At 40.4% G+C, this 25,281-nt stretch overlaps 1 protein-coding gene and 2 pseudogenes across 19 annotated transcripts in view; all 3 read right to left on the bottom strand.

Annotated features, from left to right (window-relative positions):
* The window catches only part of LOC114768633 (protocadherin gamma-A2-like), a 122,787-nt gene that overhangs the window by 76,599 nt on the left and 20,907 nt on the right, over positions 1 to 25,281 (bottom strand). For 3 of the 19 annotated variants that reach the window (XM_028961029.1, XM_028961040.1, XM_028961055.1), the window contains exon 1: positions 661 to 3,246. The exons of 6 other annotated variants lie outside the window; for them this stretch is intronic. In XM_028961029.1, coding sequence (XP_028816862.1) covers positions 661 to 3,063 — 2,403 coding nt within the window. In that variant the 5' untranslated portion in view covers positions 3,064 to 3,246. Of the gene's footprint in view, positions 1 to 660; positions 3,247 to 6,346; positions 9,074 to 12,586; positions 15,354 to 20,258; positions 22,879 to 25,281 lie in introns of those variants that run through there. 10 more of the 19 variants (XM_028961033.1, XM_028961045.1, XM_028961060.1 and 7 more) reach the window with 9 other exon arrangements.
* On the bottom strand, positions 324 to 471 carry LOC114768671 (uncharacterized; annotated as a pseudogene).
* Positions 25,085 to 25,227, bottom strand: LOC114768675 (uncharacterized; annotated as a pseudogene).

Below are 25,281 nucleotides of genomic sequence, written 5' to 3'. Positions count from 1 at the left end.
TACACCCTTTTGGTCATAATCTCTTGGGGATTAATTTCAGAGTGGCCTAGTGGTTAAGGAAGTGGCCCTCTAATCAGAAGGTTGTCGGTTCAAATCCCGATCCGCCAAAGTGCCACTGATCAAAGCACCATCCACCCACACAGCTCCCTGGGGGCCTTTCACGGCTGCCCACTGCTCACCAAGGGTGATGGATTAAAAGCAGAGGACTCATTTCGTTTTGTCACTGTGTGCTGTGCTGTGTATCACAATGACAATCCTTTCATTTTACACTTTCAATTTAGAAGTCCACTTCTTTTGCCACTAAGCCACCATTCCTCTAAGTAAAGGGGAGAGCATAAACACAGTCACCCACTACCAGAAATTAGGCACATTTAAGACTTCACAGAAGTCTGATAGACCAAAGCCCAGTGACAAATCCTCATCCTGGGAACAACCTTCTTGAGTAATGCATCTCTACTACCAGGTAGGTATCCTAAACATGACACTGTCTTAAAATCCATCTTTCATCAGTGTGGCTACATGTCGACAAAAAAGATGCAGACTGTCACAACACCTGAACACAGTGTATAAGAAATTCTTACTAAAAAAAATATTTTATTATTCTTAAAAAAACAATAGCATAAACGTGTTGACATAAAAGTCAAGAAACTAAATCCTCACCTGATCATTGGGTTCTTCATGTATCAGTCCCTCTCCATGTACATGTGGAAGAGTCTGAGCTCCACTAGAATCCAGGGTCATGAAACTTTGACTAGACGGTTTTAAAAAGTTCATGTCGCTCTTTCTGGAGTCGGTTGTTCTACACACATCATAATTATATGTGTGCTGTAGAGTAGCGGTGCCTCCTACATCTGCATAAAGAGGTGGATAATACGGAATAACAGGAAGATTCGCTTCAGATTTATAAAACAAGCGCTCACGTCTCCATCTGTAACACTTCACTGATATTATGGCTATGAGGGACATGATGAAGAGAAATGAAACTGCAGCCAAGGCCAAGATGAGGTAAAAAGTCAAGTCTTCATTGTGCAGCTTGTCTTGTGTGAAGTCAGTGAGATCAGAAAGCAGCTCAGGGAAGCCGTCTGCAACGGCCACGTTAACAGTGACAGTAGCCGAGCGAGGGGACTGTCCATTGTCCTCCACAATGACAGTAAGTTTCTGTTTGACTGCGTCTTTATCAGTGACTTGTCGGATTGTTCTGATCTCTCCATTCTGCGCCCCCACTTCAAACAGCGCCCTGTCTGTCACTTTCAGCAGTTTATATGAGAGCCAGGCGTTCTGTCCAGAGTCCACGTCAACAGCCACCACTTTGGTGACCAGATAGCCCACATCTGCTGAACGTGGCACCATTTCAGCCACTGGAGAGCCACCAGTCTGCACTGGGTACAGGATCTGAGGTGCGTTATCGTTCTGGTCCTGGATTATTATTCTAACAGTCACATTGCTGCTTAATGGTGGAGAGCCTCCATCTTGCGCTCGAACACAAAACCTAAACTCCTTTATCTGCTCGTAGTCAAAAGAGCGCACAGCCTGGACGACTCCACTATCAGCCATAACAGAAACGTATGATGAGACAGATACTCCATTTACAGAAGAGTCTTCCAGCAGGTATGAAACACGCGCATTCTGGTTCTGATCTGCATCTCTAGCATTTGTTCTGAATATAGACAGACCAGGAGTATTGTTTTCTAGCACTGAAGCTTCATATGAACTCCTTTCAAAAACAGGAGCATTATCATTAACATCTGTTATCTGTATAGGGATAGTGATGCTGCTGGAGAGTGACGGCACTCCCTCATCAGCACATTTAATACTGATGTTGTACTCAGAATCTCTTTCCCTGTCTAAATTAAGATCCGTCACCAAACTGAAGAAGTTATTAGATGTTGATTTTAAAGAAAAGGGCATATTCTCATTTAACACACAGTAAACCTTTCCATTTTCTCCTGAATCTGGATCCTGAACATTTATCATTGTTATAACTGTACCAGGTTTAGAGTCTTCAGGTATCATATTTAATTTTGACATGATTTTAATTGTTGGATCATTGTCATTGATATCAACAACATCCACTTCAATGTTGCATGTATCAGTCAGACCACCTTCATCAATAGCTTGCACATGAATTTTATATGAGTGATATTTTTCATAATCAATATGTCCAATTATCTTCAGCACGCCATGATCAATATCGATAGAAAATAATTTTGATATTCCATCTGCGGTATTTTTTATAGAATATGATATTTTACTATTAGATCCCTCGTCAGCATCATTAGCACTGACTTTAATTACTGCTGTACCTATTGCTGTATTCTCGGTTATGGAAGTCTTGTAAACCCTTTGCGTAAAAACTGGCGCGTTGTCGTTTACATCCAGCACAGTTACGTGTATTTGCGCGGTTCCCGTTAACTGAGGATCACCTCCATCCAGAGCTGTTAACACCAAAGTCATCTGCTCTTTATTTTCTCTGTCTAAAGATTTTTGTAGGATCATTGCAAGCGTCTGACCACCATCAGCCTGTTTCTCTAATTTCAGAGTAAAATGGTCAGTAGGATGTAACGAGTAGCTCTGAAGACCGTTCATCCCAACATCCGGGTCCACCGCGGTCTCCAGAGCAAATTTAACACCGGGAACAGCCGACTCACTGATTTTAAATTTCATATCAAGCGTTTGAAAAGAAGGTGGATTATCATTAATATCCGTCACTTCCACTGTTACACTGTAAAATTCCATTGGATTTTCCAGAATGATCTGAAAATGGAGCGCGCAGGGCGTCGTCTGACCGCATAAAGCCTCGCGATCTATCTTCCCTTTGATTAGCAGGAGACCTCTGTCTCTATTCAGCTCGATGTGTTCAGCGCTGTCTGATGTAAAAATGTGAGCTTTTCCCGATTTCAGTCTTTTTATCTCTAATCCCAGGTCCTGCGCTATGTTCCCAACTACAGAACCCCTCGGCATCTCCTCGGGAACAGAATAAGTGACCTGCGCGCGCACTGAACTGAAGGAGACGAGCGAGAAAAACAGGACCAGTACTTGCCGCGCCATTGTTCTACCCGACATTATCCACTGCAGCAGGAAACAAGCCGCCAACAAATATCCCCGTAATAAAAGCTGATCTTCACTCAGTGCTGGAGTCCATGGAAGAAATATTCCCTCAGTCTGGATCCTTGAAGTACAAGGCGATACTCGAGATGTCTTTGTTAAAAATCCTCCATGTCCGCGATGTTCCGCAGCGCGGCTGTTTCTGTCTTTAATATGTGGAGATAAGAGGGGAGGTCCTGCTGCAAATTTATTCTGCAAAACTGCAACCTGCTGATCAACAGCGGCACTCTGAGTCCAGACACATTTACTACAGAAGCAAGACCTACAAAAAATATATATACACTTTTATGACAATTATAAAAGGTAAGTGGAATTCGGTACATTTAATTCTGAACAATTAACTATTATATAAAAATGTGCATTTATAACATGGAAGAATTTGCTGCCAATAAACCTAGATGATTGCATTTATAAAATCTTTTCATGATATTTTATTTTTAAATGACAGAAATATATATATATAGATCCTGATGTTGGATTGGGTTTTGTTGATTCAGTAGTATTATTTGAATAATTGTTTTTAATAATTGTTCAGTTAATGTTTTTACTATTTGTAAGGTCCTTATTTTCCAGGTACACTCCTGACTGAAATCTCTGGATCTTCATATTAAAACCGTTTCAGGACCAAGGACAGCACAACGAAATGTGTTTATTCTTGTATTAATTTAGTTGCTTGAACTGATTGAGACAACAAATATACTTATTTCTTATCCTGTGTGTATACATGTTTATCGTGTTATTTTCCATCCAGACACAACATGTAGGTGAAAGTCATCACAACATCTACTTCTACTGAGAGAGAACCGACACCGAAGAAAACCGAAGGGAAAAAGAAACATGAAGTGAAAATGAAGGTGTCAAAAACGTTGTTGTTGTCCATGTTTGTTTCCACTCCCAAGTTAGTTTAACGAGTTTGATCAGATATTAAGCAGCCTGAACTTGCAGCGGTGGCAGTTATGGTCAAAATCGCGCGTACAGTCCCGCGTAAAAACCGCTACTGCCTGCCACGGATGGCCCGAGTCAGCGTGGACACACCCGACAGGTGTCCTTAGCCACGCCCACGACGGATGAACTTTTCCAGCTGCTTGCCAATGGTGGTTTGGAAGTGACGGAAGATGAAAATTCATAGGAGAGTAACCTACCATTTTAAATAACTTGGTTCACTATGGATTATGTAGGAATTTATTGAACTGGTTTAGCATGTTGATTCTAGCTGTTCTGACACGTTTATTTTTTTAATAAAAAAGAACTAACGTTATGGTGGTGAAGGGATACTGTTTAATGTATTTAGTGTAATAAATAATTTTTAGCTAACATGTTTTGAACATTAGTAATTTGTCCATTTAACTGCCATAAAGTAAATAGAACAAGGTGTAATTAACTTTAATAAACATTTTGCAATAGTTTCATTTTACATTTTTACATTTTACATTTACAATGATTGCTTACCTTTTTAATAATCACTCAAAATCGATTAAAGTTCAGTGATTTATAGAACTGTCATGGTTGCAAACAGATAATCTTCGAGTACCAACATAAAATCATAATGTAATTGATCCGCTCCGGGTAGGACTTTCATGCTGCGTGACGTGTCACCCGCCGGCCTTGTTCTCGCATCGTAGTCATTTGGTGAACTTTGACCACAAAGTTGGCTTGATGCCAGATCCAGGCAAGACCATTCTGCTATGTGGGTTTAACTGCAGGAGCAGAGGTGTCTATCTCAGATTTTCGTTTGTGAGTCATCGTCGCTTATCTCCTTCAGAGACTGTGGCAATGCACAGACTACCTCACCAGCATGGCAAAGGTCAACAGAAAGAAAATGTAAAATAGAATTGCAGGTTTCAAGGCACCATGCACCTTCAGGAGGAATCTGCCTCTTTCAAAGAAATTACGCTTTTTCAGCATCTTCAACTAACCTAATGCTTCTGTGCGGATAGTCACATTTCCACAAGACATGTCATTACATCATGGTAACTTTTCCACCGAATCTTAAAAAGCCATGATAATGGAAAACGAATGCAGTGATCTTAATTTTGCATGGTTCTGCCTCCATTACATGAACCACTGCTAAGTGAAGATGGTGATTAAAGCAGTGGAAATAGGGAATGCATTTCTTTTTCTGGACCCCACCCTTAAGCCATTAATAACCGTTGCACCATCACAGCACTGACTTGTAATATACAAGCTGATGGTAACATGAAAGCACGTTCTGGATAAGGACATCTGCCAAATGCCTTAAATGTAAAATGTAAATGTAAATGCACACTAACCTGAGCTATAAAGACAATTTTGAAAGGTAATAAATTCCATTTTACTTTTTCCTAAATTCCATTTTTTTTCCTGAATTCATTTTTTTTTCCATTTTAATTCTTCTGAATTCCATGTTTTCCATTATAAACATATTTATTCACCTAAAAACTATGTGAGTGGGCGGGGAAAAAATAACCTGCAATATGACAAATCACATTTAATCACTGTTCAACAAACAGCCTGGCATGTACTTTTGGAAACTAATGTAAATAGTATGCAAAGAACTATTTCACAATATTACACATTTGTAAAAAAAAAAAAAGTGCTTCACGTTTGACCAACACAAAAAACGTATCAACTAAATAAACATTGGGGAGACCTGGAATACAAAAAAATGTTGACACTGGCATAATGAAACGAACCTTGATATAAAAATCACGTTTTGATTTGACTGGCTCGCTCTAGTTTGCTTCTTTTCTCTTTTTCTGATATGATTTACTGACTGTAAGTGATTGTCACATATGTTCTTACAAAAGATTAGCTCTTCCAATGCGTGGAACCGATCGGGCAAGGGGTCCGGATACAGCTTCGCCATTGCTGACCACGAGTTGACATTGCGTTGGAATGCGAAAGTCCTTCCTCAACCGGAAACACATGTTGTGTACTGCAGCATCCAGAAACGTGCATTTAACACATTTCCGCATTTTATAATGGATTCTGTGTTATTTGATGTATTCTGTCCGGGTTTTCCGCATTACAGAAATCATAGGGACCTACTGCCACTTTAATTTATACTAACAGCCACAACTCTCGCGTTATGTTGTACACATACAGTGGAACATGTTAAGTTACATAAAAGAAGATTAATTAGATGGTCAAGAATTCTGAACATTCAGTATTACCTGTTGATCTCCTTTAGAAGTAAAATCCCCTTAAAATTTTTTATGGACTAAAAAAAATATGAAAATATAAAAAAATCATTTCTCCTCACCTGATCATCAGGTTCTTCATGTATCAGTCCCTCTCCATGTACATGTGGAAGAGTCTGTGCTCCACTAGAATCCAGGGTCATGAAACTTTGACTAGACGGTTTTAAAAAGTTCATGTCGCTCTTTCTGGAGTCGGTTGTTCTACACACATCATAATTATAAGTGTGCTGTAGAGTAGCGGTGCCTCCTACATCTGCATAAAGAGGTGGATAATACGGAATAACAGGAAGATTCGCTCCAGATTTATAAAACAAGCGCTCACGTCTCCATCTGTAACACTTCACTGATATTATGGCTATGAGGGACATGATGAAGAGAAATGAAACTGCAGCCAAGGCCAAGATGAGGTAAAAAGTCAAGTCTTCATTGTGCAGTTTGTCTTGTGTGAAGTCAGTGAGATCAGAAAGCAGCTCAGGGAAGCCGTCTGCAACGGCCACATTAACAGTGACAGTAGCCGAGCGAGGGGACTGTCCATTGTCCTCCACAACAACAGTGAGTTTCTGTTTGACTGCATCTTTATCAGTGACTTGTCGGATTGTTCTGATCTCTCCATTCTGCACCCCCACTTCAAACAGCGCCCTGTCTGACACTTTCAGCAGTTTATATGAGAGCCAGGCGTTCTGTCCAGAGTCCACGTCAACAGCCACCACTTTAGTGACCAGATAGCCCACATCTGCTGAACGTGGCACCATTTCAGCCACTGGAGAGCCAACAGTCTGCACTGGGTAAAGGATCTGAGGTGCGTTATCGTTCTGGTCCTGGATTATTATTCTAACAGTCACATTGCTGCTTAATGGTGGGGAGCCTCCATCTTGCGCTCTAACACAAAACCTAAACTCCTTTATCTGCTCGTAGTCAAAAGAGCGCACAGCCTGGACGACTCCACTATCAGCCATAACAGAAACGTATGATGAGACCGATACTCCATTTACAGAGGAGTCTTCCAGCAGGTATGAAACACGCGCATTCTGATTCTGATCTGCATCTCTAGCATTTATTCTGAATATAGACAGACCAGGAGTATTGTTTTCTAGAACTGAAGCTTCATATGAGCTCTTTTCAAAAACAGGAGCATTATCATTAACATCTGTTATCTGTATAGGGATAGTGATGCTGCTGGAGAGTGACGGCACTCCCTCATCAGCACATTTAATACTGATGTTGTACTCAGAATCTCTTTCCCTGTCTAAATTAAGATCTGTCACCAAACTGAAGAAATTATTAGATGTTGATTTTAAAGTAAAGGGCATATTCTCATTTAATGTACAGTAAACCTTTCCATTTTCTCCTGAATCTGGATCATGAACATTTATCATTGTTATAACTGTATCAGGTTTAGAATCTTCAGGTATCATATTTAATTTTGACATGATATTAATTACTGGGCTGTTGTCATTTGCATCCATAACGTCTATACTGATTTTGCAAGTATCAGTAAGACCTCCTTCATCTTTAGCCTGTATATGAATTTCATAATGGTGAGACTTTTCATAATCAATATTTCTGATTATTTTTAACTCACCAATATATATGTCGATTTCAAACAGCTGTAAAATACTATTAGCTGCATTTGTTATAGAATAAGATATTTTACTATTAGAGCCCTCGTCAGCATCATTAGCACTGACTTTAATTACTGCTGTACCTATTGCTGTATTCTCGGTGATGGAAGTCTTATAAACCGGATTCGTAAAAACTGGCGCGTTGTCGTTTACATCCAGCACAGTTACGTGTATTTGCGCGGTTCCCGTTAACTGAGGATCACCTCCATCCAGAGCTGTTAACACCAAAGTCATCTGCCCTTTATTTTCTCTGTCTAAAGCTTTTTCTAGCACCATTCTGACAATTTGCCCACCATCAGCCTGTTTCTGTAGTTTAAGAGTGAAATGATCAGTAGGATGTAGCGAGTAGCTCTGAAGACCGTTCATCCCAACATCCGGGTCTACTGCTCTCTCTAACACGAATTTTGCACCGATCACAGCCGACTCACTAATCTTAAATTTAATTTCATCTATTTTGAAATCAGGAGGATTGTCATTAATATCCGTCACCTCCACTGTTACACTGTAAAATTCCATTGGATTTTCCAGAATGATCTGAAAATGGAGCGCGCAGGGCGTCGTCTGACCGCATAAAGCCTCGCGATCTATCTTCTCTTTGATTAGCAGGAGACCTCTGTCTCGATTCAGCTCGATGTGTTCAGCGCTGTCTGTGGTGTAAATTCGAGCTTTTCCAGATTTCAGTCTTTTTATCTCTAATCCCAGGTCCTGCGCTATGTTCCCAACTACAGAACCCCTCGGCATCTCCTCGGGAACAGAATAAGTGACCTGCGCGCGCACTGAACTGAAGGAGACGAGCGAGAAAAACAGGACCAGTACTTGCCGCGCCATTGTTCTACCCGACATTATCCACTGCAGCAGGAAACAAGCCGCCAACAAATATCCCCGTAATAAAAGCTGATCTTCACTCAGTGCTGGAGTCCATGCAAGAAATATTCCTTCAGTCTGGATCCTTGAAGTACAAGGCGATACTCGAGATGTCTTTGTTAAAAATCCTCCATGTCCGCGACGTTCCGCAGAGCGGCTGTTTCTGTCTTTAATATGTGGAGATAAGAGGGGAGGTCCTGCTGGAAATTTATTCTGCAGAACTGCAACCTGCTGATCAACAGCGGCACTCTGAGTCTTTTCAGCTAAACTACATCTTCTTTTCTAAATCTTTTAATTCCTGCATGCACGTGATGGATGTTGCTGAATAGATTTTATTCCGTTTAAACGTCCATGCGAGAGGTAAGACTCAAACTAAATCACGTATATATATATATATATATATATATAAAATATGTGTCTGTATTAAGATACCTTACGTGATTTAGTATATATATATATATATATAAAATATGTGTCTGTATTAAGTAACAGATAGTCAATGTGCTGACCATAGTCCTGAAACAAGTTGTTCTGCGAAACTGAACGAAGTATACTTTTATATAGACTCCAAATATAATTAACCACGGGAAACATTTTTAGCAGAACTTATTATTTATGTGTCTGTATTAAGATAACTTACGTGATTTAGTTTGAGACCGACCTCTCGCATGGACGTTTAAATGGAATAAAATCAATTTTTTTTGTTCCAGTGAATTAATGTCAGTCAACTCTGGCTACCGTGTGCAAAATCATATTTCCAGTTTAAATAGAGATTATACCTGTATGTACTGAAGAAGAAGTCATAAATAATGTGTTCTGCTGAAAATATTTCCCGCAGTTAATTATATTTGGAGTCTATATAAAAGTATACGTTTTCTCAGTTTGGCAGAAATATTTGTTTCATGACCATGGTCAGTACACTAACTGTCCGTTCCTGTGATTTTTTTTTCGGATTTCAAAATAAATGTGCGGTTTAGGCAGTAATTATTCCAAAAGTAAAAAAAAAAAAAATAAAACTTCCAAAAACCATTTACAGACCGCGCTCTGCGGGGTGGGTTTGTCTGTCTTCTGTTTGAGCTGTAGACTGTCACGTGCAATACGCATCACCCCGTCATTGGCGGAGGTCTGGCTGGTTGGTTGTGATCAGCGGGAACGCTCTAAAGAGAAGGAAGCGTTGGAGTGTCTGTCGAGACCGGCAACGTGGCTCCTGTTACCGTCCCGCTGTTTCGTGATTCGCTGCTGCTTTGTATTTTCTTTACGTTAAATTAATTTGCGCGCTGTAAACAGTCATTCGCATAATTAATATTACTGAGCGATAAACCACCCTTCGCGGCGTTTGTACGTGTTAGTTTGGTTCGTAAACCAACCTGTCAGACAGATTTGTCACTGTCTCCGACTCCTAGACACGGGGACGAGACAAATACAGAAAAAATATCAAAAGATGATACAGAATGAGCGGAAGCTGTCATGCATTGTTAATGTTTTATTATGTGCTCTCAGTTGGTTTGTGTGTATTGTGCGTTATTTACTGTAACTGACATTTTATGCAACAGATATTTTGTAGTTTCCTGTCAGGACTTCATTTGTGGTTGTACCTTATATCCAAACATATCTGGCTGTGCATGACAGACAACAGGACTTTTCTTGAGCAACTGACCTAGTTCCTGCTGTTGAAGAACTAAACAATAAAAAGTGTACCATGTTGTAATCCTTCCTTGTTGTCATGACTAATGAGATAAATATTGTAAGAGTTAACCTTCCTCTCTTTTTTTGTGTTTAGCTCCAACCCACCCGTTATCCCACACATGGCACCCAAATCTCACCACTGTCTCTCCACAACGACCAGGCTGCAGAATGGGCTGGTGCCCGCCTGGCCTTTCCCTCCGCCTCTACCCTCACATATGCTGAATTTGTGAAGGAACTGAAATCAGCATTCTGCCATCCTGACAGCGAGGTGGACACCACATACAAGCTGCACCAGAGCAGATCATGTCAGTTTATTCAGGTCTGAATTTAGGATGCTGACAGCAAACAACACTCTCAAAGCCACAGCCTTGCGAATGCTCCTCTTTTGGAAGGGTTAGCTCAACTAATTCACAGCAAACTGGCCACTCATGAAATTTCAACCCACTAGGAAGCGCTAGTCCAGTTGGAAATGAAAGTGGATGCTCACCTCATGTGAGTGTAGGACTGCGTCCAGCAGCCACCTCCTTGATACTCCAATCTACTCAAATCCAGCCAGCTCATTCGCAACCATCCACATTTCTGGCATTCCATCCTACTCATGATCAGGGGGAACCCATGCAAGCTGGGGCTTGCAGCACCCTGTCTCCATGTCTTCCACATGTCATATGTCACATTCACATGTCCTGGTCATCTGGCCTCATTCTCAAGTGGGGCCCCTATTGTCAGCAAACCTGCCTGCACCCTCGCCCACCTGCCTCTTCCTGTGTTACATTCACCTCAGCACCTTCCCTGGACCCTCGTCCCCCTGTCTCTTCCTGTGTTGCATTCACCTCAGAACCTTCTCTGCACCCTCGTCCACCTGCCTCTTCCTGTGTTACATTCACCTCAGCACCTTCCATTGAGGGGCTCCCACAGTGCTATGACAACCTGGCTGAGGTCTTTAGCAAACAGAAGGCAGTGCATTTACCACAACACTGACCTGGAGATATGGCGATTGAGTGGTCGAATATATATTTACTCTCCACCTATTAATCCTGCAACCACCAACTTTTTCTTTGTGTCCATAAAAGATGGGGTACTGAGAGCCTGTATCAATTACAGAAGCCTGAACAAGATCAGAAGATTTTGAGAACATTGGGTTGTATTATATTACTGGACTCTTCCTACATCCTGCTGACACACATAGTTTGTTCCCCCAGGACATTGTGTCAGTCCGTGGCCCCCAAATTACCTCAGCAGTCTGGAAGGCCTTTTGCCAAGCCATTCATATCACCTACAGCCTCTCCTCTGGGTACCACCTGAACTCACTAACAACATCCATCTGTCGGCCACTACGGGTTCAGATCCATTGCGACCAAGACTCCGACATGGACGTCCCATCAGTCCAGCTCATCATGTGGTGCTGCACCCATATCACAAATATTACTATTCATCTGCGCCAAATCCCTTCACGGCAATGACTATTTGTAACATTTATCTAACAGTAAAGTTACGAGACAACAGCCAATGCCAACATGAGGGTAAAAAGTTCATTGCTATCCAAGTTTTATACAGAATATACAGTCTGAAAATCAAATAGAATTTCTCGTAAGATGTCTGCTACCATTATGAAGTGAAAGTGAAGTGATTGTCACACGTGATACACAGCAGCACAGTTCTTATAAACGGTAAAAGCGTCACTCATTCATGTACATCCAGAACAATCGTGATGTCCATCCTGGTTCATTTTATTATGAAATGCTGCTTTATTCGTGGAACCATCTCATTATTTCCCATGAAATTAGCATGATCAATAGTCACACTGTGAATAACATTTGATGAATAAGAAATGAATAAAAAATTAAATAAAAATAAGAATACAATGTGATGCATTCATAGCCACATTCAGGAAGCGGCCCCATAATCCGAAGGTTGCCAGTTTGAATCCCGATCCGCCAAGGTGCCACTGAGCCATTTATATTTATAACAGTATGTAACAAAATGTTGCTAATTACACTGATTAGGGTGAAAGTTCTTATAAAATGCAAATCAGTTTGGTATGAACAGATAATATGTGTAAGAGGTGCATAAGGAACCAATACAGATAGAATAATGTATATTATGAAAAAAATTATGAAATGAACTCCTCACCTGATCTTCTGGTTCTTCATGTGTCAGTCTCACTCCATGTACATGTGGAAGAGTCTGTGCTCCACTAGAATCCAGGGTCATGAAACTTTGACTAGACGGTTTTAAAAAGTTCATGTCGCTCTTTCTGGAGTCGGTTGTTCTACACACATCATAATTATATGTGTGCTGTAGAGTAGCGGTGCCTCCTACATCTGCATAAAGAGGTGGATAATACGGAATAACAGGAAGATTCGCTCCAGATTTATAAAACAAGCGCTCACGTCTCCATCTGTAACACTTCACTGATATTATGGCTATGAGGGACATGATGAAGAGAAATGAAACTGCAGCCAAGGCCAAGATGAGGTAAAAAGTCAAGTCTTCATTGTGCAGTTTGTCTTGTGTAAAGTCAGTGAGATCAGAAAGCAGCTCAGGGAAGCCGTCTGCAACGGCCACGTTAACAGTGACAGTAGCCGAGCGAGGGGACTGTCCATTGTCCTCCACAACAACAGTGAGTTTCTGTTTGACTGCATCTTTATCGGTGACTTGTCGGATTGTTCTGATCTCTCCATTCTGCGCCCCCACTTCAAACAGCGCCCTGTCTGACACTTTCAGCAGTTTATATGAGAGCCAGGCGTTCTGTCCAGAGTCCACGTCAACAGCCACCACTTTAGTGACCAGATAGCCCACATCTGCTGAACGTGGCACCATTTCAGCCACTGGAGAGCCTCCAGTCTGCACTGGGTACAGGATCTGAGGCGCGTTATCGTTCTGGTCCTGGATTATTATTCTAACGGTCACATTGCTGCTTAATGGTGGGGAGCCTCCATCTTGCGCTCTAACACAAAACCTAAACTCCTTTATCTGCTCATAGTCAAAAGAGCGCACAGCCTGGACGACTCCACTATCAGCCAGAACAGAAACATATGATGAGACAGAGACTCCATTTACAGAAGAGTCTTCCAGCAGGTATGAAACATGCGCATTCTGGTTCTGATCTGCATCTCTAGCATTTATTCTGAATATGGACAGACCAGGAGTATTGTTTTCTAGCACTGAAGTTTCATATGAGCTCTTTTCAAAAACAGGAGCATTATCATTAACATCTGTTATCTGTATAGGGATAGTGATGCTGCTGGAGAGTGACGGCACTCCCTCATCAGCACATTTAATACTGATGTTGTACTCAGAATCTCTTTCCCTGTCTAAATTAAGATCTGTCACCAAACTGAAGAAGTTATTAGATGTTGATTTTAAAGTAAAGGGCATATTCTCATTTAATGTACAATAAACCTTTCCATTTTCTCCTGAATCTGGATCCTGAACATTTATCATTGTTATAACTGTACCAGGTTTAGAGTCTTCAGTTATCATATTTAATTTTGACATAATATTAATTACTGGACTGTTGTCATTTCTATCAACAACATCCACTTCAATTTTACATCGATCAGTTAGACCACCTTCATCACTTGCCTGTACAAGTATCTGATAACGATGAGATTTTTCATAATCGATGTTTCCAATTACTTGCAAGTCCCCTTCATTCTCACTTACATGGAATAATTCAGGAATGGCACCTTCTGTATTTTTTATAGAATATGATATTTTACTATTAGATCCCTCGTCAGCATCATTAGCACTGACTTTAATTACTGCTGTACCTATTGCTGTATTCTCGGTGATGGAAGTCTTGTAAACCTTTTGCGTAAAAACTGGCGCGTTGTCGTTTGCATCCAGCACAGTTACGTGTATTTGCGCGGTTCCCGTTAACTGAGGATCACCTCCATCCAGAGCTGTTAACACCAAAGTCATCTGCTCTTCATTCTCTCTGTCTAAAGATTTTTGTAGAACCATTTCAACAATTTGCCCACCATCAGCTTGTTTCTGTAGTTTAAGAGTGAAATGATCAGTAGGATGTAGCGAGTAGCTCTGAAGATCGTTCATTCCAACATCCGGGTCTACTGCTCTCTCTAACAGGAATATCACACCGGGAACAGCCGACTCACTAATCTTAAATTTTATTTCATTCTTTTTGAAATCAGGAGGATTATCATTAATATCCGTCACCTCCACTGTTACACTGTAAAATTCCATTGGATTTTCCAGAATGATCTGAAAATGGAGCGCGCAGGGCGTCGTCTGACCGCATAAAGCCTCGCGATCTATCTTCTCTTTGATTAACAGGAGACCTCTGTCTCGATTCAGCTCGATGTGTTCAGCGCTGTCTGTGGTGTAGATTCGAGCTTTTCCCGATTTCAGTCTTTTTATCTCTAATCCCAGGTCCTGCGCTATGTTCCCAACTACAGAACCCCTCGGCATCTCCTCGGGAACAGAATAAGTGACCTGCGCGCGCACTGAACTGAAGGAGACGAGCGAGAAAAACAGGACCAGTACTTGCCGCGCCATTGTTCTACCCGACATTATCCACTGCAGCAGGAAACAAGCCGCCAACAAATATCCCCGTAATAAAAGCTGATCTTCACTCAGTGCTGGAGTCCATGGAAGAAATATTCCCTCAGTCTGGATCCTTGAAGTACAAGGCGATACTCGAGATGTCTTTGTTAAAAATCCTCCATGTCCGCGACGTTCCGCAGCGCGGCTGTTTCTGTCTTTAATATGTGGAGATAAGAGGGGAGGTCCTGCTGGAAATATATTCTGCAAAACTGCAACCTGCTGATCAACAGCGGCACTCTGAGTCTATTCAGCTTAACTACATCTTCTTTTGAAACGTTTAAAGTCTAGCATCCACGTGATTACGTCGTGTTTGTTGCTGAAAAGGATTACTCAATTTTTACATCAAGGAAACAAATAAGATTTCATGCATAACGATTAATATCACAGGATATATGTAAATATACATATTATATATAATTAAAGGATTATCAAGTGAAGAAATATCAAGTATGGCAACAAAGAATACAAATTTCCAAGTATAAAAGTAATGATGCCTGTAGATATTGATCATGATTTTATGATGAATGTTTTTTTTTTTTTAAAGAATTTCCCGTGCTTGATTAAATATGGACCACAGCAGTGTCATAGTCATCTAGTTTAGTTCTGACAAAATCGAAATGGAGGTCTTTACAAAAAACATTTAATAAAAGTAACATAATTTATTTTATGTTTCTTTTGCAGACAAGATTTAGTCAAGTACATTTCAGTTGATTATCAAGAATGTTAACTATAGTAGATTCTTTCACATTGACATCATGTTTGCCCACCACTGGAAATGGAAAAAGGCACCAAGAAGTGTCATTGGATCATAGGGCAGTCATAAGGTGTCATTGGATACTTTTGGCATCCTTTTGGCATTTAAACGTCATTGTGTTTTTTAGTAATTATTACAAGCACACAAAAACACTTCCAGTACAGAAATAATACTTAAAAGACATCTGTTTAAATGGGTTTTTGATTTATTTAAATAAATTGCACAATCAACCCTCACTATAAATTTTTGCCTGCATCAGTGTTCTGGCTTCAGGTTGCGGCATATTAACCACCCGTGTCGTCAAAATTTCAAGATGTTTGTTTTAAGTCTACCATGACATGCATATTAAAGCCATATGCATATTTAACACACTCATGGCAACAATTGATGCAATGGATCTCATGCTTTCTTTTTAATGTATGACATAAATATATTATAATGAGTAGGACACAATATCGCTCTTATTCCTGACACAGCCTGCGCGATTTAGCTCATTTCTCCACCTCTTGGCATTTTTTTTTACCAAACAGTGGATTATTTCAGTTGAATCAGCTTCAGTATTCAAGACTTATTTGCTTAACATTGCTAATTAATTTCTGCATTTTGAATGTATTTTGTTTTCATCATTGACAAATTAGCATTCATTCACATTCATTCTTTATGTGCTGCACTTTATGACATTTATCATGTTTTATTTTACCTGTACCTTTTATGTAAAATATCACAAGCAGCTGGACACTGTTACATGCATTATCATCCATGAAACTCACTTCACTAATCAGCATCACCACAGTAAACATTCTCTGAAACTTATATCATAGTGGGACCTTCAGATGACTTTTTTGGGGGTACTTTTTATGGCAACCTTTTTGTCATGAATAGAATAACAACAGGTGCCATCATTATTTTGAAATAAATAGAAACATTGTCAAAATAAATAACAATAAAATATACATTTACAAATATTTTAAGATTAACTAAACTGTTTGCAGTATACAGGTGAGGCAACAATTATTAGCAACTTTTATGTAATTAGACCAGCCTCTTTAAATACCAGCCTCTCAAAGCACTTGTGATGATGGGTGTAAGTGTCATTGGCCAGTAGTCATTGTGGCAGGACACAGTAGACTTCTTTGGCACTTGGGTAATTTTTGTGGTTTTGAGGCATGCAGGTATCACAGCTGATCTTAGTGATGTATTGAAAATGTCCATTAGGATGCCTGCAAGCAGGTCAGCACATTCCTGTAGCAACCGTCTAGGTATGTTGTCTGGTCCAGCAGCTTTTTGCAGCTTTACCCTGTGGAGAGTCAACCTGATGTCTGCTGTGTACAGACAAGAGTACTTGATCGTTGGGTGGGGTAAGCATCTATCTAACTGGCTCTGTGATTGCTGCCTCAAAATGTCAAAATGTGCAAAGAAGTCATTCAGTCCATCTGGCTAGGAGAAATCACTGTTGCACATCTTTGAGTTTGTCCTTTGAGTTTGTGAAGTGTGTTAATCTTCTCTGCATACTCCCAACATTATTCTTTACAACGCATCCTTTTCAAGGATATCAGAAACTTTATAAGTGTTCGCAGTCTTCATTATATTAATTCACTAGTAATAATGTAATTAATTCAGTAATCCTACCTCCCCACTCTGGACTTATGGCTAGTGCTTCAGTTTCGCAGTTTCCCAGTTAGGTGGTGTCACATCATACTATTATTTAAATTATATAATGTTATGTTATATGCCACACAATTCACTGACTTGATTATTAATTGACTTGAACAGTGGTTTGCAGGCCAAGCTCAACATCTTGCCCTACCCATTTTATTGTCCTCATTTGATGTTACAAACCGCAAGCTCGTTTAAGTGAAAAAGTAAATTTTTTTTTACACATTTAGCTGTGTTTGTTTTCAGAGCATTTCTCTTTTTAATTCTAGCATAGCATTCTCTGTGCAACCTTAGCTACTTTCCGTCTTTCAAACACCACTGACCATGTGCTATATTAATGTATATGAAGTAAGAGAGTAAGGGAAAATGCAGTGAAACTCTGTTAATTTCTGTCGAACACAGGACCCACTAACTTTACTGAGGTTACACTGACATGTTACGACAGGGTGCGTCTGCCATAAACAAACAAACAAATAAACAAACAAACAAACATATATATATATGTGTGTGTGTGTGTGTGTGTGTGTGTGTGTGTGTGTGTGGATACACACACACACACACACACACATATATATATATGTTTGTTTGTTTGTGAGGGCATGCGGTAGCAGTGTTTGTAATCAACCCACTGCTAAGACTGAACACAGGCCCTTGTGGCCCATCAGATAGCCCCACTGGGAATCATCCCGGTCCTCCTGATTAGCCACTCTGGGTCTCCTGATTAGCCACCTTATATAGAGGGACTATTGAGAGCATTCTGACCAGCTGCATCACTGTCTGGTTTGCAATCTGCACCCCATTGGACCCTAGAGTGGACAGTGAGGACAGCTGAGGAGATCATCTGAGTCTCTGTTTTCTCCATAATTGACATTTACCACACGAACACACTACAAAGACACCAGAAGGAATCTGCATGTAAACAATAAATTAAAATTTTAACTTCAATTTTACCAGTGTTGTTAATACCACTGTAACCCTAAGCCTAAAATATCTTGGTCATCCCTTATACAATTTGTATTCAGCAAATAAAATCAAGGTCATATGCAAAACAACACCAACATGAAATTACTGAACTGACAATTCTGAGCTAAACAAAACAGATTCTATGAGGGGAATAATGCTTGTTCACTGCCTTCTGTGTGGTGCCCAGATCAATTGCCCTCCCCTGTAAGAACTCTTCTGCAAACTGAACAGGTGGTTGAACATCAGAAGAGGAATGAGAGAGTAGGGGTGCTTTTCGTGTCAGGCAGGAAGCTCCCCCAAAAAAGTCTGCTTCCGAAAACTCTAGTATTATATAACTTTCAGAGTATGTTTACTGTATTGAAAGTGATTAAAGGAGTCAGAAATGAGCAGATCTGGGCAGACTGTGTCATGGAACAAGAGCAATGCTGTTTGTGTTGTTTCTTACTTACTTACTAAGTTTATGTCACAGATTAAAATGGAAGCATGAGATCATTCATCCATTGTTGCCATGAGTGTGTAAAACATGTGCATGGCTTTAATATGCATGTGCTGGTAGACTTAAAGCAAATGTCTTGAAATGTACATGCCCGCACAGGGTGTGCATCTGACAACAGAGGTGCTGAATATGCTACAACATCATATTGAGCCCGAATCACACAAGCGCTCTGAGACGTCGTTTGCACTCAACCACACAGGTTTAATCAAATCTGAGTGGGAGCACTCTAGTGTATGTTAATTGTTGTGTGTCATCATTTTAGGTACTCTCGGCACTTTCCCCAAAGACGCTTCCCATTGCCATGGTCTAAAATAAGTTGTGTTGGTGTAATGCATCTGCACCTCGGTCCGATCCCTTTGTCAACAAAAGCAGACTTTCTGTTTGTGTCATTACACAAGGTAATACATATTTTTAATTTAATGTATTTTTCATGCATTTTTTTATTTTTGTTGCTAATTACACTGATCAGGGTGAAACTTATTATACAATGTATATCAATTATAAATAATATATTTACACTGCACTTGTCAGGATTGGCTCCAGCTGGTGGCTACAGCTGAAGCCAATTCTGACCACTGTTTAAAAGTCTGTGACTCCGCCCCTTCTAAGGCTTCAACATTACAGTAAACTCAGTTTGGGACCTTCATTTGTTACCTGGCAACCTATAGAGGTATGAAAACTGCCACATGCCTGTGGGCTAGTTTTTGTTCTCCCCGTTATTCCCCCTGTTTTCGGTCACTGTGCCTCGTTTATTTTTAGTTAATAATAAAATCATTGTTTCCCTTATGTCCCGCCTCTGCGCTTCCTTCCCCCGTCAGCCCACCGTCATGACAGCACTATAATGCTGCATGTGGCAAGCTGAAACAATCCTTTAATTTATAGCACAGGAGAAGGTGAAAACCACATTTTTTAAACCTAGGGATGGCACCTTGTTCAACTTTACCCCAGTGGAACCTTGATGATATGGAAATAGAATGTGCAACCTTACAGTTACAAATAACTTAATTCGCTGCTAGGCCACTATTGCTCCAAGTCAGGGGAGAGAGTGAACAGAGTCCATCAAAACCTGAAAGTATTCACATTTGGAGAGTTTACAGAGATCAGATCCAGCAAAGTGCAAAGGCAGAGCATCGTCCTGAGTGAACCACCTTGTTGTTTAATGCATCTCCCTTGCCTCTTAAGTATCCTAAACATGATACTGTCTTAAAATGCATCATCCATCAGTTTGTCTACATGTTCAAGTAAAAATGTAGATTGACACAACACATGTACACAGTGCATAACAAATCCTTAACGTTATTTGATGTTCTTCAAAAAATAAATTGCTACCGTGTGATAAGATAAAAAGCAAAAGGTTTTCTCCTCACCTGATCTTCATGCTCTTCGTGTATCAGTCCCTCTCCATGTACATGTGGAAGAGTCTGAGTGCCACTAGAATCCAGAGTCATGAAACTTTGGCTAGACGGTTTTAAAAAGTTCATGTCGCTCTTTCTGGAGTCGGTTGTTCTACACACATCATAATTATATGTGTTATGTAGAGTAGCGGTGCCTCCTACATCTGCATAAAGAGGTGGATAATACGGAATAACAGGAAGATTCGCTCCAGATTTATAAAACAAGCGCTCACGTCTCCATCTGTAACACTTCACTGATATTATGGCTATGAGGGACATGATGAAGAGAAATGAAACTGCAGCCAAGGCCAAGATGAGGTAAAAAGTCAAGTCTTCATTGTGCAGCTTGTCTTGTGTGAAGTCAGTGAGATCAGCAAGAAGCTCAGGGAAGCCGTCTGCAACGGCCACATTAACAGTGACAGTAGCCGAACGAGGGGACTGTCCATTGTCCTCCACAACAACAGTGAGTTTCTGTTTGACTGTGTCTTTATCAGTGACTTGTCGGATTGTTCTGATCTCTCCATTCTGTGCCCCCACTTCAAACAGCGCCCTGTCTGCCACTTTCAGCAGTTTATATGAGAGCCAGGCGTTCTGTCCAGAGTCCACGTCAACAGCCACCACTTTAGTGACCAGATAGCCCACATCTGCTGAACGTGGCACCATTTCAGCCACTGGAGAGCCTCCAGTCTGCACTGGGTACAGGATCTGAGGCGCGTTATCGTTCTGGTCCTGGATTATTATTCTAACAGTCACATTGCTGCTTAATGGTAGGGAGCCTCCATCTTGCGCTCTAACACAAAACCTAAACTCCTTTATCTGCTCATAGTCAAAAGAGCGCACTGCCTGGACGACTCCACTATCAGCCATAACAGAAACATATGATGAGACAGAGACTCCATTTACAGAAGAGTCTTCCAGCAGGTATGAAACACGCGCATTCTGGTTCTGATCTGCATCTCTAGCATTTATTCTGAATATAGACAGACCAGGAGTATTGTTTTCTAGCACTGAAGCTTCATATGAGCTCTTTTCAAAAACAGGAGCATTATCATTAACATCTGTTATCTGTATAGGGATAGTGATGCTGCTGGAGAGTGACGGCACTCCCTCATCAGCACATTTAATACTGATGTTGTATTCAGAATCTCTTTCCCTGTCTAAATTAAGATCTGTCACCAAACTGAAGAAGTTATTAGATGTTGATTTTAAAGTAAAGGGCATATTCTCATTTAATGTACAGTAAACCTTTCCATTTTCTCCTGAATCTGGATCCTGAACATTTATCATTGTTATAACTGTACCAGGTTTTGAATCTTCAGGTATCATATTTAATTTTGACATAATATTAATTACTGGACTGTTGTCATTTCTATCAACAACATCCACTTCAATTTTACATTGGTCTGTTAGGCCACCTTCATCACTTGCCTGTACAAGTATTTGATAACGGTGAGATTTTTCATAATCAATGTTTCCAATTACTTTCAAATTGCCTTCATTCTCACTGACATGAAATAATTCAGGAATGACACCTTCCGTATTTGTTATAGAATATGATATTTTACTATTAGATCCCTCGTCAGCATCATTAGCACTGACTTTAATTACTGCTGTACCTATTGCTGTATTCTCGGTGATGGAAGTCTTGTAAACCTTTTGCGTAAAAACTGGCGCGTTGTCGTTTGCATCCAGCACAGTTACGTGTATTTGCGCGGTTCCCGTTAACTGAGGATCACCTCCATCCAGAGCTGTTAACACCAAAGTCATCTGCTCTTTTTTTTCTCTGTCTAGAGATTTTTGTAACATCATTCCAACAATTTGCTCACCATCAGCCTGTTTCTGTAATTTAAGAGTGAAATGATCAGTAGGATGTAGCGAGTAGCTCTGAAGACCGTTCATCCCAACATCCGGGTCTACTGCTCTCTCTAACACGAATATCACACCGGGAACAGCCGACTCACTAATCTTAAATTTCATTTCATTCTTCTTGAAATGAGGTGGATTATCATTAATATCCGTCACCTCCACTGTTACACTGTAAAATTCCATTGGATTTTCCAGAATGATCTGAAAATGGACCGCGCAGGGCGTCGTCTGACCGCATAAAGCCTCGCGATCTATCTTCTCTTTGATTAACAGGAGACCTCTGTCTCGATTCAGCTCAATGTGTTCAGCGCTGTCTGTGGTGTAGATTCGAGCTTTTCCCGATTTCAGTCTTTTTATCTCTAATCCCAGGTCCTGCGCTATGTTCCCAACTACAGAACCCCTCGGCATCTCCTCGGGAACAGAATAAGTGACCTGCGCGCGCACTGAACTGAAGGAGACGAGCGAGAAAAACAGGACCAGTACTTGCCGCGCCATTGTTCTAATCGACATTATCCACTGCAGCAGGAAACAAGCCGCCAACAAATATCCCCGTAATAAAAGCTGATCTTCACTCAGTGCTGGAGTCCATGGAAGAAATATTCCCTCAGTCTGGATCCTTGAAGTACAAGGCGATACTCGAGATGTCTTTGTTAAAAATCCTCCATGTCCGCGACGTTCCGCAGCGCGGCTGTTTCTGTCTTTAATATGTGGAGATAAGAGGGGAGGTCCTGCTGCAAATTTATTCTGCAAAACTGCAACATGCTGATCAACAGCGGCACTCTGAGTCCATTCAGATAAATTACACATTCTTCTTGAAACATTTAAATTGTTGCTTCCACGTGATTACGTCGTGTTCGTTGCTCAAAAGTTTTATTCTTTTTTTACGTCAAGTTAGCAAGTAAGATTCAAAGCATATCGAACTAAATCACAGCTTTAATGTGAATACACATATTAATTATTTTGATATATTTCACTCCATAAATGCAATATCAAGTATGGCAACCAAGAATTCGGATATTCAGGATATATAGTGCCTTTATATATTGATCGTGATGTTATGGTTACTGTTTTCTACTGAAAGAATGGCCCGTGACTGATTAAATATGGATCAATAACAGATGCTTCTATAATATTCTTATTTGGCGTGAATCAGATGTTTCAGCACCATGGTCAGTACACTGAGAGTTTGTTCACGTGATTTTTTTAGGCATTTAAATTCTTTGTGATTTTAGACAGTCATTAGAACAAAAAGCACAAAACATTTCCAAAAACATTTTTAGCTCAGACTTAATTATTAAAAGACATCTGCGTAAACGGGCGGATATACGGAATGACCGGAAGATCGCCGTCGGTTTAAAAGAAAGTGCGTTCACGTCTCTTTGTTTTTGTAATATTTAGCTGACAGTACAGTTACGAGGGAGACCGTGAGGAGAAACGAGAGAACAACCAATGACAACACGAGGTAAAAAAAAGTGAATTGCTATCCGTGTAGTGTATAAAAATGGTGAATTCGGAGAGGACTCCTGGGAATCTGTTCTTTACCAGTATTATAAACACCGTTTATAAAAAGCGTCACTCACGCTGGTTCTTTGTTTTCTGAAAAGCTGCTGTCTTCATGGAATCACCTCACTGACTATTTTCTCCCGACATCAGCCTGACTTTACAGTTCCACTGTGAGTTAAACTTTAGAAGAATTAGAAATGAATTAAACATGAAGGAAAAATTGAAATAGAATAACGTCTAAGGCGTTCATAGTTCCATGTGGGTTTTGTTTTATTTATTTAAATCACACAATAAATCCTGCAACATGTTTTCATCTGTCTACATATATATGTTCTTATTTGGTTTAAACATAAGTTAGTGTGAAGTCAGTATACAGAAATGATAAGCGCAAATAATAATAATAATAATTTTGTTCACAGTTACAAGGTGTCACGGCGGCTCCTCCCACGTCTTCGCGCAGCTGACAGGAGTTCCCGAATAAATGTGCGCAGGCCACGCCGACTCTTGATTACACGAATCTGGCTCCCTCACTATAAATGGTTGCCTGCATCACTGTTTCGGTATTGAACCTTGAACCACACAAGCGCGCTGAGGCTCAGTTTGCGCGCCACCGCTATCGTTTAAATAAAAGTTGTCATGAGCCGAACGTTACCTGGCATTCCGGGCCAGGTTTTCTTGATGTTCCGTGTTCTGTTCCCTGTCTGTTTGCATGGAGTCGTGCATTTGCATCCTTTCTGCTTGTGCTGCGGCGAAATAAGTCTGAGTGGAACACTGGTGTGTAAATTGTGTGGTATCTTATCAGGTCTTAGTTGCACTCTCAGCTGTGTCAGTGGGACTGCAGTGTGTGTGGTATGTCCCCAGTGAGAGTGATATCCTTCCCTTTCCCTGTGTCCAGTTTCTCTTTGTCCAAAATGCTATTCCTATATTTGTTTGTTTGTCGCCATTGTGTAAAAGAAAGTGTCTTGGTTTAACATATAGATGCTCCTGAGTCTGACTACTTTTGTCCCTGTTTGTGTCGTAATACAAGGTGAAACATTATTCATTTAATGTATTTTTTATGTATTTCTTTCTTTTTGTGAGAACATTTGTTGTTGATTAGATTGATCAGGGTAAGAGTTCTTATGTAATGTAAATCAATTTGTTATAAACATAATTTTTAGCAATCTATTTAAGAGCTGAAGTGAAAAAAGTTGCATTTTACAAGCCCATACCATCCTAAAGTTAAAGTGATTGGTTTGTTAGAGTGATACACAGTATGTCATAGCACAAGGTGCACACAAGAAACTTTTTGTAAGCCTGGAGAGACCTGCGTGGGAACGGTACATTGCTCGATTTACCCCAGTGGCACCTTTATAATTTGTCATTAGAACTTATCGTTTCTAATTATGAGTCCACTTCCTTAGCGGCTAGGCCAGCACTGCTCTACGCCAGGGGAGACAGTGGACACCATCCACCAATACCAGAAATTAGGCCCACTTGAGCAGTTCACAGAGTTCAGATACACCAAATCACAATTGTGGTGCCTGGGAGAACCACCTTATTGATTACTGCATCTCCCCTGCCAGGTAAGTATCCTAAACATGACACTGTCTTAAAATCAATCTCTTATAAAAGTGGCTACATGACA

This window comes from Denticeps clupeoides, chromosome 18 (assembly GCF_900700375.1).
Source record: "Denticeps clupeoides chromosome 18, fDenClu1.1, whole genome shotgun sequence".
Lineage (NCBI taxonomy): Eukaryota > Metazoa > Chordata > Actinopteri > Clupeiformes > Denticipitidae > Denticeps > Denticeps clupeoides.
The sequence above is the reverse complement of the archived record's forward strand: the minus strand, read 5'-3'. Positions and strand labels throughout refer to the sequence as shown.